Source organism: Camelus bactrianus, chromosome 23 (genome assembly GCF_048773025.1).
Source record: "Camelus bactrianus isolate YW-2024 breed Bactrian camel chromosome 23, ASM4877302v1, whole genome shotgun sequence".
NCBI lineage: Eukaryota > Metazoa > Chordata > Mammalia > Artiodactyla > Camelidae > Camelus > Camelus bactrianus.
The window spans coordinates 22617858-22632467 of NC_133561.1; the positions used below are offsets into that span (position 1 = coordinate 22617858).

Sequence of the window (14610 nt, forward strand, 5' to 3'; positions counted from 1 at the left end):
TTTTACTGCCAATGAACACCTCCTCTACTTAGACTCTGATTTAAAGGGAGAGGAATTGTATAGCCAGTTGGAAAAATTTTATGGTGTTTTTCCCAAGGAGTATGCTTATGACACCCAACCCTCTTAAGAAACACCACTTAGTTCAAACTCCTAGAGAAGCCAAACCTTAGCTATGTCTCAGTTAACTCTCTGCTTTAAGGGATCTCTTTCACAGATGGCAGACTCTCAAAGGGTATTTCAGCCGACCTTTTCAGTATGTTCATTTTTTTTCTTTAATTAAACTATAGCCAGTTTACGATGTTGCATCGATTTCTGGTATACAGTATAATGTTTCAGCCATATATGTATACATGCAGGTACTCCTTTTCATATTCTTTTTCATTATAGGTTACTGCAAGATAGTGAATAGAGCTCCCTGTGCTAGACAGTAGAAACTTGTTGTTTACCTATTTTATATATAGTCGTTAGTATCTGCAAATCTCGAACTCCCAATTTATCCCTTCCCACCCCCTTTCCCCGCTGGTAACCATAGATTTGTTTTCTATGTCTGTGAGTCTATTTCTGTTTTGTAAATAAGTTCATTTGTGTCTGTGTGTTCTGAAAGGATGACCCAAAAGGGGAAACTTTCTAGTCATTTCCCTTCAAGTTCTCGCAATAAATATTACTGGAATGTTTTAGATACGTCCCAAAACTTTGGAGTAAACAACTTTTTCTCTTTGCAAATTATTTGAGTATTAGTAGTCCACAAGTTAATGCACATTAAAGTGTGCTTTGTTTTCAGTGTCCTATTTCCCTTCCAAAACATGTGTTTATTTTAGTAAGGCCCAGAGTGCTTGGAGATCAACGAGGGCTGTCTGAGGATAAGCCTGTGGAGATCTCGGTCCTTGCCGGGGAAGAGGTGACACTGCCCTGTGAAGTGAAGAGCTTGCCCCCACCCACCATTACCTGGGCCAGGGAGACCCAGCCCATCTCACCATTTTCTCCAAGGTAGGACACTTGGGATGAATCGAAACATGTGAAACATAATCTCTTGGGACAGTTGGCTGTACCTGTTGAGGTTTTCAAATGTCTCAACAACAACAACAAAACCCCCCCCAAACCCTTGTAAATTTGGGATAATTTACATGTACATCCTACAGAAAATATATATATCTTTGAAGATATTCCTTAACGTCAGAAATGCTAACACCCAGTTTTCACGTAATTTCCCACTAGTGCACTTCTGCAAGATAGTTACGAAAATGGGACAGATCGGTATGTAGATCCTGTTAGCACAAAGTGCATATTACACATAAAATTCCATTAGTCTCAGAGGAGCAATAAAACAGTAGGCTCTCTGATGTCTAGGATTTGACTTTCATTAGATGGGTTTATACAAATCTTCTTGATTAAACTACAACTCTTGTACAAGTAAAGGCCCCGTGGAACAGTATATTTGACAGTCTACGTGACAAGGAAGGCAGAATCCCAGAGCCTTTAAGAGCACCTTTGTTGCTGTGCAGGTGTGAGTTTCAATTTACCTTCACCGCTTAAAGCATACCTGAAACTTTTGGCATTTTTTTCAGTGGGCCTCTGTGAACCTGAGATTTCTTATGTATAAAATGGTTGTAATACCTGGAAGGATGGTATAAGATAATGTACATTGCGTATCCACTGTCTCTAGTTCTAAAGGAATGGTAGCAGTTTCTGTTGTAACTCAACATCATGCCCAAAGTTACTGGCGGAGTAAAACTTACATCCTCTAGCAAGTCGGTTAGACTTGCTGATGTGTAGTTATGAAGCTATAAATTCATGCCACTGTAATTTCCCTACCCCTGGTGAGAAAAAAATGTGCATGATCAAGAACTGCTTTATTCTTTCTTTGAAAAAATATTTGCCTTAAATATTTTTGAGTAAAATAAATACCGTATTTCAGATAAAATTGTAGTTTCATTGTTCCTCTCCCCACTCATCATCTCTTTTCTCCCTTCCCGGAGGCAGACACTGCTGTAGACTTGGTATGCATCCTGTACAAACATCCTTAAACAGCATAATAGACTATTGTTTTCTCTATTCTAAATTTTGTTTTGTGTACCTGTTTGCAACTTACCAACGTAATGTAGTGTGTATTATTATTCTACTGCTTGCTTTATTGAGTCAACATGTATCCATTTTTACACGTATGGATTCAGCTTACCATATATATACTCTACAGTTTATTTATACGTTTCCCTGTTGATGGACATTCATGCTGCTTGCTTTGTCTTTCTACTTTTTCTTCTTTTCTCTGGGGGGAAGGGGAAGTTTACAAATAAGGCTTTTCAGGGAATATCTTTTTGTGCACATGCCTGTTTCTTTGAGACTTTGTACCTAGAACTAGTTTCTAGTCAGAATGCATGCCTGTTTTTTAGCGTTGTAGACATTACCAAACTGCCCTCCAAAAGGACAGTCTTGATTTAACTTCCACCAGAACACAGGTATACCTGTTGCCACATTATAATTAATGCCTTGTGTTGACTGACTGAAATTTTTTTGCCAGCTGTATGGGTGTGAAATGGTGTCCTGCAACTGTCTGAGTTTTTGTGCGATGGACTTCCAGTGAGCCGAGAATGCTTTCCCTTGTTTGTTGACCATTTGTGTTATCTGTGAATTGCCTCTTTAAACCTACTGCAGTGACTTGTTTCGCTTTTTCTTACTGAATGTGGAAAGTCTGTTTTTGTTCTTAATAACAGTCCTTTTTTGTATGTGTTGAAAATATCTTCTCTCAGTCTACTACTAGTCTTTCAAGTTTATTTATGCATGGTGTCTGGTCGTACAGAATTTTAAAATTTCTAGGTAGCTCAAGGTGTAAATTTGTTATTTTTCAGACTTGTACTTTAGGAAGATCATAAACAGAACTCCACAGTGTTTTATCTCAATATTTTGTTTGAAGTTTTGTTTTTCACATTTTGGATTTTAATACACCTGAATTTTTATTTCATGTATAGTATTAGATAGTGCTCTAGTTTTATTTATTTATTTTTTCCACATGGAGAACCAGTTGCCCAACACGATTTCTGGATAGTCGGTCCTTCCTACCTTTTTGTAATATCACCTCTGATACTGCATATTACATGCTGAGTTCTCAGATATGCTAGAGTCTTTTGCAGGGCGGGGTGGGGCGGGGGTCCTCCATTTTTAACTGTTTATCCGTTTGTCTGTCTCTAGGCTGGGAGCACATTTTATTTGTCTTAGCTTTATAAAAAATCTTGATAGTAAGTAGGTCTGTGTTGTCCCCTCCCTCTTAAATACAACTAACATAATAACATTTTTATGTAGATCTGGTTTCACTACATAAAAGGAATATATGCAGTATATAGGAATTACGTATGTACCTTCTTTTGCTTTTATTTTCTAGCACAGTAAAGTTTTAAATGAAGGATTGTAGGAAAGAAGCAATAATGTGTTCAAAATATATTCAAAGTTTACTAACACATATGTTTGCTTTGTAGAGCTGCAACTTGGTAAAGCAGAGAGATGTACAATTATTTCACAATTTTAGCCTATTAGGTTAGTTTTAAGTGTAAAAGAAATCTGCCTTGGTTTTTGTAAGAATGTCATACAGAATACACAAGATAATTATGAAAATTCCTGACTTTTAAGGTGTATAGAAATGACATTATAGATGGGAGACTGGTTTCCAAAACTGCTTGCAGAGTAATAGTTCCACATTGAAGGGCAGCTGCAGAGGAAACTTTTAAATTCCCCTGCTTTATGGTCTACTCTGTGGTTTCTTTCTTTTAGACACACGTTCCTCCCTTCTGGTTCAATGAAGATCACTGAGACCCGCGTTTCGGATAGTGGGATGTATCTCTGCGTTGCCACAAATATTGCTGGGAATGTGACTCAGTCTGTTAAATTAAATGTCCACGGTGAGTTTTGAAGTGAAGGCATATGCTGTCTGTGGACTGGCCACAGGGAAACCTAGCTCCCCAGTTTCTTTGAGAGTTAACCCTAGTAATCATAGCAAAATTTTCTGAAATCTGAGACTTGTGTTTTTTCTTTCATTGTACTTTGAAAAGTTTATCTGCCGTCTATAAATAACTTTCCCCTTCTCCTCAAATGAACAGTATTAAAATTTTGGATCTCAGTTTTACCAGATGTCCACAGTCACTTACGATTATTGTTGATACATCGTTTAAAAAAAAAAAAAAGACATGTGTTTACAGTGGTGGCTTTTTGTAGAGGTGAATGTGAATTCTCCAAGAAGAATTTAATAGCATAGTTAATGGTCATTTTCAGTGTTTGTAGAGCTCAGCAACTGCAGACATCCTGCTCCTAGGGTTCTTGAACTACACCAGAGCTCTCTTGGTGGTCTGCTTTCTTCCTCGAGTTACTATAGTCTGTCCAGTTACTCATTCATTCAGCACAGGCGTATTGGGCACCTACACTTAGCCAGGCATCCACATATTATCAGAAATTTTCTCAGCTAGTATTGACCTGATTTCACTCTCAGATCAATCACTACACTAATGTCCTGTTGACCATGGGGTATGAAGTCCAGAGAGTTCTGTCATTTACTAGCTCTAGGGCAATAGGCATGTTACCTACCTACCCACCTTTTATCTTTTCTCTTTTGTAAAATGATGGTAATAATATAGGCACATCTTGGAGCTAATACGGGTTTGGCACCAGACCGGCTCAATGAAGTAAAATACGGCAATAAAGTGAATATGGTAGTAAAGTGAGTCACATGAATTGTTTGATTTCCCAGTGCATAAATTAAAAATTACATTTATACTATACTGTAGTCTGTGAAGTGGGCAATAATAGCATTATGTCTAAACCATGTACCTTAATTAAAAAATACCTTATTGCTAAAAAATGCTATCATCTGACAATGCAAGTTTGCCATAAAATTTCAGTATGTAAAAATCACAGTATCTGTAAAGTGCAATAAAGCGAAGCACAGTGAAAACCTGCAGAAATATATTGGTTAAATACTAAGTTTTAATTAAAGGACAGAGGAATATGGTTTTTTAGGGACATGAAGTATATATTCTAATCATATCCCTATGAGTCAACTTGATTCTATAGTTTACAATGCGTGTATGTGAATAATACTTGCCAATGTTTTAATAAATGATCTCATTTTGAATTTCTAAAGGAAGGTAGATAAAGGGAAATAATAGAGACTTTATCTTGATTTTCTTCTCTGAAATTAGCGAAAGTTTTATGAGAAACATTTCTTACTGTCTGGCTAAACCTGCCACAGAGAGAACAGAACTAAGCATATATGGAGAGAAATGCTTTTTGTTTTACTCTTATATTATAGAAATTATCTGGATTGCCATTTAAGAGGATTTTAAACCTTAAGTTACTTAAGAAAGCTGACGTCTTTAAATGCTGGCTCTTCCTCAAGTTTGGAACAGAGTTTTATATATAATATTTCCCATAATCCTTGCAGTGTGTTGGTATTGAAGAGGCTATTTTGCCTGGATTATCAAGAGAACAGGCCTCAGGACGTTTACTGAATTGCCCTAGATCACAGAGCTAGTAAGTGGCCTGAGCTTGGGTCCAAATCCTGAGATTATTTCACTTTCTCTCGCTGCCTCTGGGTAAGGAACTCTCACTTAAAATGAGAAAAGGAAGGCATTTTTTCAAAAATTGGATTATTAATACTCAGTTGTTGTTTCCAGTTCCCCCAAAGATACAGCGTGGCCCTAACGTGATGAAAGTCCGAGTTGGTCAAAGAGTGGACTTTCCCTGCCGTGCTCAAGGGACGCCTGTTCCTGTGGTCAGCTGGTTGAAAGATGGAAATGCTGTGCTGATTGATGGACTGCAGCATATGAGTAATCCAGATGGAACACTGAGCATCCACCAAGCCACGCTCTCAGATGCTGGCGCATATATGTGTGTCGCTACTAACATAGCAGGCAGCGATGAAACGGAGATAACACTGCACGTCCAAGGTGATTTGGGGCCTAGGAGAATAAACGTGTGGTGGAAGTGGGGAGTGGGGGAAAAGCCCTGGAGTCTGTACAATATATGTCGTCTTGGATTACTTCCAGAAGATTTCTGTGTACCTTTTATGTCTCTTTAGTTAACTTTGAAAGGAGAACAATTCCAGAAAGAAATGAAACCTTACATTACTAACCGTGTTTACTTTTGAAAGTGGAGTTGCCGTGGATGATATAGATGATGGAGACAGTCCTGAATAAGACCCCCCCACCACCACTGTTTTTGGTTTGGGGGAAATTATAGGCAGAATGGTTTGGAGTAGGATTCAGTCATAGTAGTAGGTTGCACTCAATATCAACCCTTAAAAAAGTCAAGGTCCACTGTTCCCTCTAATGATGTTGGCCTTATTTTGAGTGTTTAATGATCAGTCTTTATTCCTTCAAGCAACAAGTACTTATCAGGTTCCTGCCAGATGTCTGTCATGTTCTGGACAGTGAGGCGAAAATAGTGACACAGGCAAAACACCTGCTCTTGCGAGCTGTTCTGTAAGCAAGCAGAAAGCAAGCAAGCAAATGAAGAAGAAATACAGGTCGTGTGATGGGATGTGGAGAAATTAGAATAGGGTGATGCTCCCAGCAGTTAGCTTCTTTAGATTGAATGGTCAGGTTGGGCTTCTCTGAGGAGGTGCTATTTAGAGGGAGATCTTGTTGACTGGAAAGTATCAGCCATGTCCAATCAGGAGGAAGAGCGTTCCTGTCAGAGAGAATACCAGTGCAAAGGTAACAGAACAGAAGCAGATATTGTACTTAGCATAGTACTTAGTACTTAGTACAGAGTACTTACTTCAGACCTGGCACACTGCAGTTCTTTGTGGATGGATAGCTAGTTCACTGTCGGAGAGCTTGTCCAGTTCATTCATTCACTCAACAAACTTTATTAGGTGCTAATGTTTATGATTTAATAGGGAAGATAGACATTTATAAAATAATCTCATAATTACAAACTGGTTAGTGCCATCATGAAATGGTAGGAGTATCTATTTGAGTTTTTAACAGAAAGACAAAGGCTTCTTTGGGTTAGGGCCATGCCAGTTGAGATTTGAAGAGTGAGTGGAAGTATATTGGGTGATGGGCAAAAGTGCGGTGGGGTGGGGAGAACCTTCCAGGAGAAGGATGTAGAGTGTGAAGAGGAGGGAATGTGGTAATTTGGATACACTGGGCTGAGTCAACAAACCAATCAACAAAGGCCAGCTAGCTGCATTCCACACTGCACTGTGAGTGACATATGATAAGGCAGGGCACGCCATCATGGGCCAGATTATCCAGGACCTGGGAACCTAGATTAAGGAGTTTAGACTTCATTCTAAGTGCAATGAAAAAACTTAGTGGGGTTATTACTGGGGAAGTGACATGTCAAATTTGGACTTAAAAAGGTCACTCTTTAGGGAGAGAATAGTTTGGCTAGGTATGGTGAAGGTAAACAGCTGAAGACTACAGAAGCAGCTCAAGCAAAGATGATGGTAGCTGGACTGGAGGAAAGAAGGGAATGGACTCAAAATAATTAGGAGAGGAAATCAGGAAATGGTGATGGACTGGATTTGGGGAGTGGAGGAGATGGAGCCCTCAGGGATGACTCCTAAATTTCTTCATGAAATGATCAGGTAGTGAGGCAGTTCAGACAGATAGGATAGTGGGATGGCACAATGAAGAAAGAACAAGTGTGAAACTTTATTCTACAAAATGAGTGCAAGTAGTGACTTCAGTCGGGGAAGCCACACAATGAGATTTGTGGTTCAGAGAGAATGTTCCAAGGGCTCGATAGAACATAAATCCAAGGGGGAACATGTTTGAGAAAAGGACCCCAGTAAGAAGCCCACTGGAATAGTTCTGGCAAGAAAGAGTAAGGGTCTGAAATAAGCAGCAACCTTAAGGATAGAGAGGAAGATACAGATGTGTGAACATCTATGGTGCCATGGGATTGATTAGATGTGGACATCAGAAGTAAGGGAGAAAGATATAAGAAACATTGGGTGAATCATGATGAAGGAATAAAGCAAACAATATGAATGTGGGAAGCATAAAATGATGAATTTTAGGGGGTATATTTTGAGTTTTAGACCTCTGGGTCACATTTTGGTAGAAAAGTCTGGCAGCTCGAATTATGAGTCCTCTTTAAGAGAAGAATCAGGAAAGATAGAAACTCACCAATGGATGTGGTAGATGATACCTCAGAAGAATTTGATGTTGCCCAAGGAAAGTCTGTGATAATGCTTTTATTTTATTTTTAAAACATTTTTTATTGAGTTATAGTCATTTTACAATGTGTCAAATTCCAGCGTAGAGCACAATTTTTCAGTTATATATGAACATACACACATTCATTGTCACATTCTCCTTCGCTGTGAGCCACCACAAGATCCTGTATATATTTCCCTATACTACACAGTACAATCTTGTTTATCTATTCTACATTTTGAAATCCCAGTTCCTTCCCACCCCCTGTCCCCCTGGCAACCACAAGTTTGTATTCTATGTCTATGAGTCTGTTTCCGTTTTGTATTTTTTTTTTTAAGATTCCGCATATGAGCAATCTCATATGATAATAATGCTTTTATTTTTCTAATAGAACCGCCTACACTGGAAGATCTAGACCCTCCATATAACACTCCATTCCAAGAAAGAGTGGCCAGTCAGCGCATTGCATTTCCATGTCCTGCAAAAGGTGTGTAATACTGAGACTTCTGGGCATTGGCATAATGTTATATTGTCCAGAAGTCTATATTGAACCCCAAACATCATCTTTGTAAACAGTCTCTGTTATAACATTTTGCATAATAGAAACTAATCCTTCTTTCAAATAACAACTTTGAATAGGTATGTTTCCCTCCCAGGTATTTTATTTCCTTTGATGAAAAGACCTTTCCATTCTTTCAAACTTGCCTCATCTAGTATGTTTTCCAGGTGGTGCATCCTCCTTCCTGTTACTTCTTAGTTCATTGTGTTTCGACAGGATTTCTCTTTAAAATGTGACAGCTAGGACTATTCAAAATACTGCACATTTATCTCACTTGGTCAGAAGTATAAAATTAAGACAATCCCCTTTTTTGTTCCAGACACTTTTCTAAAAAAATCTTTTTAAAGATTTATCCTTCACAGGTGATTCTAGAGCCAGGTTATAACTTTGCTCTCTGAGGCTTATTCAAGCCCCTTTTCTCCTTGAATCTCTGGACTTTCTGTCCCATCATGTATCCTGGCAGATGGTTATTATCTATCCTCCAGCTAGTGTGAAAAAGGCACTTTCACTATCACCTTACTCTGGATGTTCTGTAGGTTGGTTAAGAGCATCCTCTCTTTCACATATGCATTCATCTGCAATGACTCAATGAGTCTGTAGCGGTTCTGGCAAAATCCAGTCAGTATTCTTTCCATAACTACTTGGAGGGCTCTGTGCAGATGGTACCATTAGTGCTCCACACATGCCTCTTAGCAGTTGTTCCAGGAGACAGTGGCAATTGAAGTTCCTCATGGCTGTCTCTGTTTCTTTTTTTTTGTCTTCGTATATATATATTTTATTGAAGTATAGTCAGTTTACAGTGTTGTGTCAATTTCTGGTGTACAGCATCATGCTTCAGTCATACATGAACATGCATATATTCGTTTTCATATTCTTTTTCACCGTAAGTTACAGCAAGATATTGAATATAGTTCCCTGTGCTATACAGTATGAACTTGTTTATCTATTTTGTATATATATTAGTTTCTGCAAATGTCGAACTCAGCAATTTATCCCTTCCCAAAATTTTGCATCTCTTAACAGTATTTCTCTCATCAATGATTATTTTCTACCAGCATTAAAAGAAAAGTAACTTTAACAAGCTTTTTAGATACTTAAAGGGTTGTGAGTAACTATTCCCAGAGTCAGGCAGGGAAAGAGGCAAGGCATGGAGAGGAATTGTTTAGAAAAGTTTAAGTTCAGGTAAGTACTGTTGGGTGCTCACTACCCGCAGACCAGTAACGCTTTTGCTCTTCACTCTCCACTGGAGCCCTAATTCCCAAGCTGGTTTGGACTTCCCTTTTTCATTTTGAAATACCACCTCTTCATGGTTTCCTATTTTCACCTGGGAGATAATTCTTGAATTCATTTACAATAGCTAGATGCCTTTCCATTGTCTTTGCCATGAATTTCCTCATGACCATGGTTGTTCTACTATTTAGAAATTAAAGATAATACAGTTTATTTTTTGCTTGTTTATTTACTTTTTCCTTTATTAACTCAACAAATATTAATTGAGAAATTTTAAAATTCCGTAAAGGGATGAGCATGATGTAAGGAAATTGTTAAAACCTGCTTTTTTTTTCCTTTACATGGTGAACAATTGCAGTCTATCAATTTTACCTTGTCTTCCTCATCAGTCAGCATCTTGCTATGAGGACAATGAAATGGACCAATCTTTTTGTTTTATTTTTTCTGTAAATATTATTTTCATAGTCACTTTTATAATTCCTTAATTCAATTTGAGTTTATCCTCAATAACATGTTCTGTATAATCCTGCCATTGTTTTGTACCTGTCTTTGGTATACAACCATCTTTAATATTTTATTATCCTTTAAGATTATTAACCATGTCTTACACAATTATTTTTATTTAATATATCTTTTGTTATCTTTATAGGGATTTAGTAAAATGTTTAAGTATTTAGAATAGTGCCTGGCACATTGTTTTCTAAATAATTACATTCTTAAAATAGAGTTAATGTTTGTCTATTTCCAATATGTTCTTTTGGCTCCATTATGCATTTTAAGATGGTTTTATCACTTTTACTCTTGAGTATATAACTTCCATTCACTCTGTTGGTCGTAAATAAATCCAGGAAAGCAGTTCCGCTCACTACTTTCTCAACATTCTTTTCAGTATAAAAAGTCAGGGATTGATCTATTGCCCTGTGTTTAACAGAATGGGATCCCCAGAAGATGCATGGATAGTAGAAGTTCCTCATCTATGCTATTATCAGGCCTGTTTAAAATGTGAATTATGAAGCATCATTTCTGTACATCATTTTTGCACTCTGGTTGAGCAATCTTCATGTTATGTTCCTGTGATGGTATCTTATTTTTGTTTTCCTTTATTTTCACCAAACCCTTCCAATTTCTAATCCTTTGTATTAATATAGCTTTTTTATCCCACTAATCACCATGACCTCGCTCAAGAAAATGCTTTGCTTGCTGTCATCTGAATGTCTTAATAAAAACAACTTTGATCAAACTCTGCACTAAAGACCAAAGATCTTTTAAGACTGACCAGGAACTAGAGGCATCAAATACTGTAATCTCTTCAAAATTCCATGCCAGCAGCAGGATCTTGAAAGCAGCATAGCACCCTGAGGGCACATATTATAATCGTAACAAATTTTATTTCTCCTCAAGATACTTGATACTTCGTAGTGCTTTCTGATTTTGTTGTAAAATATCACAAAGCTTTCATTTCTTGTTTAGGTACCCCCAAACCAACCATCAAATGGTTGCGGAATGGTAGAGAGCTGACAGGCAGGGAGCCTGGTATTTCCATATTAGAAGATGGCACGTTGTTGGTTATTGCCTCTGTTACACCGTATGACGATGGGGAGTACATCTGTGTGGCAGTCAACGAAGCTGGAACCACAGAAAGAAAATATAACCTCAAAGTCCATGGTAAATACAGATAAAAATTCTAAAGTCATATAGTTGACTATGTAACATTTTCAAATTCTCTTATATACAAGTTATCTTTTGGTGTAGTATCATTTAATATTTATGTGAATAGATACGTTATCAAACAGAAAACTGGTGATCTAACTGCATTGATTGATTGATTGATTTGATTTAAATTTTATATAATTTTTATTGGGATTTTACATCATTCAAAGTTCAAATGTAGAAAATGATACGTGGTAGTCGAAAGGCTTCTGGCCCTGAGCTAAGCCATCTCTTTATGCTCCCTATGGGCAAGGAAAGTTTTCCCAGAGATATTTTATGCAAATACAAAGAAATATGAATATATTTTATCCTTTTTTTGACATAGAAAAAGGTATGTATAGTAGACTATTATATCCATTAACCTGCACCTTGTCTGTTTCATTAAACACTCTTATCTTGGGAATTATTCAGTATTCCTCTTACTTATACCTATCTAGCATCCCAGTTATACCGATTTACTTAACCTCCTTCTATTTTTGACTAGCATTTAGTTTGTTACCATTTTTTACTATTTTAAGTAATGCTTCAATGAAAATCATATACGCTGTGTCATTTTACATGAATCAAAAGGGTATGTACGTTTTAAAATTTGTTGGATATTGGCTTCCAAACACTGGGCAATATTCACTCTTATCAGCAAATTAGTGAGTCCCACATAACTTGAGACTCTAGCAGTTTGCATTTTGAGTGGTATGTGGAATAAATAGGTCCTCCCTTAAGTTTATCCTTAATTCAGAACCCTGGAATAATAAAGTAGAAATTCAGCCAGGGTTACTTGTAGGTACACTGGTTAAGACTTTTTATTTTATAATAAAGCCTTTTTAACTATCAAATAAATACCTCAGAATTTGCTTTCTAAAGTCCTTTCTAAAGAAACTTTATATAGAATATTTATTTTAAACTATCTGACTACAACTTCTCTCTTTTTACAGTTCCTCCAGTAATTAATGATAAAGACCAAGTGACAAATGTGTCCGTGTTGGTCAACCAGCTGACCAGTCTCTTTTGTGAAGTTGAAGGTACTCCATCTCCCATCATTACGTGGTATAAAGATGATGTGCAGGTAAATGGAGACATCCAGATATGCATAGTTCCTTGCCTCTGCCTCTGAAATAAGTGTGACTTTCTTATTAATAATAATATTAAAATTTTACTTCAAATTTTAATTATGCATTTTTATTAGGATTGGAAATAACACTGACCCTTTTGGCCCTAAAAGGTGACTGAAAGCAGCACCGTTCAGATTGTGAACAATGGGAAGATATTAAAGCTCTTCAAAGCCACACTGGAAGATGCAGGAAGATATTCCTGCAAAGCAATTAATATTGCAGGCATGTCTCAGAAGTATTTTAACATCGATGTCCTAGGTAAGGGAAACATTCTTTTAAAAGACTGCAATTTGGATGTGTTTCGTATTTAGGATCACACTGACTATGTTAAAGAGTAAAGAGATGAAAAATAAATTGATAAGAGAAATACCATTCATTTTATTTTATTATTATTTTTGTCTTCAATATTTAACTAGAACCATATGATACAGAAAATTTATGGGTATTATTATTTTTCATACAGCAACGTCTATAGGTATTTAGAATTATCTTGTGCATGAAATAGTAAATTACTGCTCTTGTCAGTTTCTCTACCAAGGTGGACAGGAAACTCTGGAAAGTAACTATTCTGGATGATACAGAGTAAAATTCATTCATGCTACTGACATCTCCTGAAGCTGCTAGGTTTGCACTTGAACCTAGGAAGATAGCAAATTCACTTTCCCCTGCATTCATTAGCTCCTATGACTAAGTTATCTCAGCCCTGATTCTAATTAGGGGGAGAGAGAATGCAGAGAACATGTAACAGCTGTAATAAACTGAGATTTAAAACATTTTAGATGTCTTACTCATAATCATAAATCAAAAATTTTATAAGTTTAGTTTGTGAAGTTATATTTGCTGATTGAAGTTTACTTTGTGATAAAATGATTCCTTCCTTTTCAATATTTTGCTCATCAAAATGGGCATGTGGTTTGTAAGTCTGAAGTAAAAGTGAGGTCTGGGAAGGATGCTGCATTAGAATCACCATTCATAAACTGCTACAACATAAAAATAACCCTTCTCATAAGTCTCAAAGCCTAAAGCACTTTGCATTTCCTCTGCCAGAATCACCATTATCATATTCAGGTATAGGCTCTAAAAACAAACTTAAATAATCTTTTCTGTCATTAGTCTCATTGACATTATTTCTCTTGGCACCCATTTGCTCTCAGTACTTTTATTGCTGTCTGTGTGCTGAAGACTCTCACATTTTTATCTCCAGCTCAGACTTCTCTGAGCCCTCAGACTGTAAATCTAATCTTCCCCACAGTATCTTGGCTTGAATATCTTGAACATTTACTGGTGCTCTTCAGTGGTCCCCACCATAGGGACCAGCACTTCCATCCATCCACTTGCTTCCACCACAGCCTGGCACTCCTCCTTCCTACCTCCCTCTCCCCGACTGCGTAAGTCTGTCCACATCCTGTAAAGTCTACTTCCTAATTCATGCTAATTGTCTACCCCTTTACATTTCCACTGTGCAAATACCATTTACAGCCTGAATTAATATCACAGCTTCCTGTCTGTTGCCCTTCATTCACTCTTTGCCACTGGAATCTGCTCTTCATTCAGCAGCCAGTGTGGTCTTAAAACACAAATCTCATCACATGCCTCCTCGATGGAAACCCTTCAGGGGGCTGGTGGTTGCTCTGAAGATGAAGGTCAAACACCTTAACATGATGTGAGGGGAGAGGATTTGAAGGTCAAGGAAGTTTATGAGAGCTCCTTAATATGCATGATAATTCCGAGAATGCAAACTAGAAGAGTCTTTTCACATGGTATCTCATATATAATGTAAGCCTAGGGGCTCTTTAAGAGAAACAAGGGTAATAATATATTTCAAACAGCACTATAGTGTAATCTGTAG

The 14610-nt window shown here is 37.2% G+C and overlaps 1 protein-coding gene across 5 annotated transcripts in view; it reads left to right on the top strand.

Moving 5' to 3' along the window:
• HMCN1 (hemicentin 1) overlaps window positions 1–14610 on the top strand; it is a 399863-nt gene that overhangs the window by 211442 nt on the left and 173811 nt on the right. For all 5 annotated transcript variants that reach the window (XM_074351803.1, XM_074351799.1, XM_074351801.1 and 2 more), the window contains 7 exons: window positions 819–987; window positions 3763–3890; window positions 5658–5930; window positions 8545–8640; window positions 11413–11607; window positions 12585–12715; window positions 12872–13019. In XM_074351803.1, coding sequence (XP_074207904.1) covers window positions 819–987; window positions 3763–3890; window positions 5658–5930; window positions 8545–8640; window positions 11413–11607; window positions 12585–12715; window positions 12872–13019 — 1140 coding nt within the window. The remainder of the gene's footprint in view (window positions 1–818; window positions 988–3762; window positions 3891–5657; window positions 5931–8544; window positions 8641–11412; window positions 11608–12584; window positions 12716–12871; window positions 13020–14610) is intronic.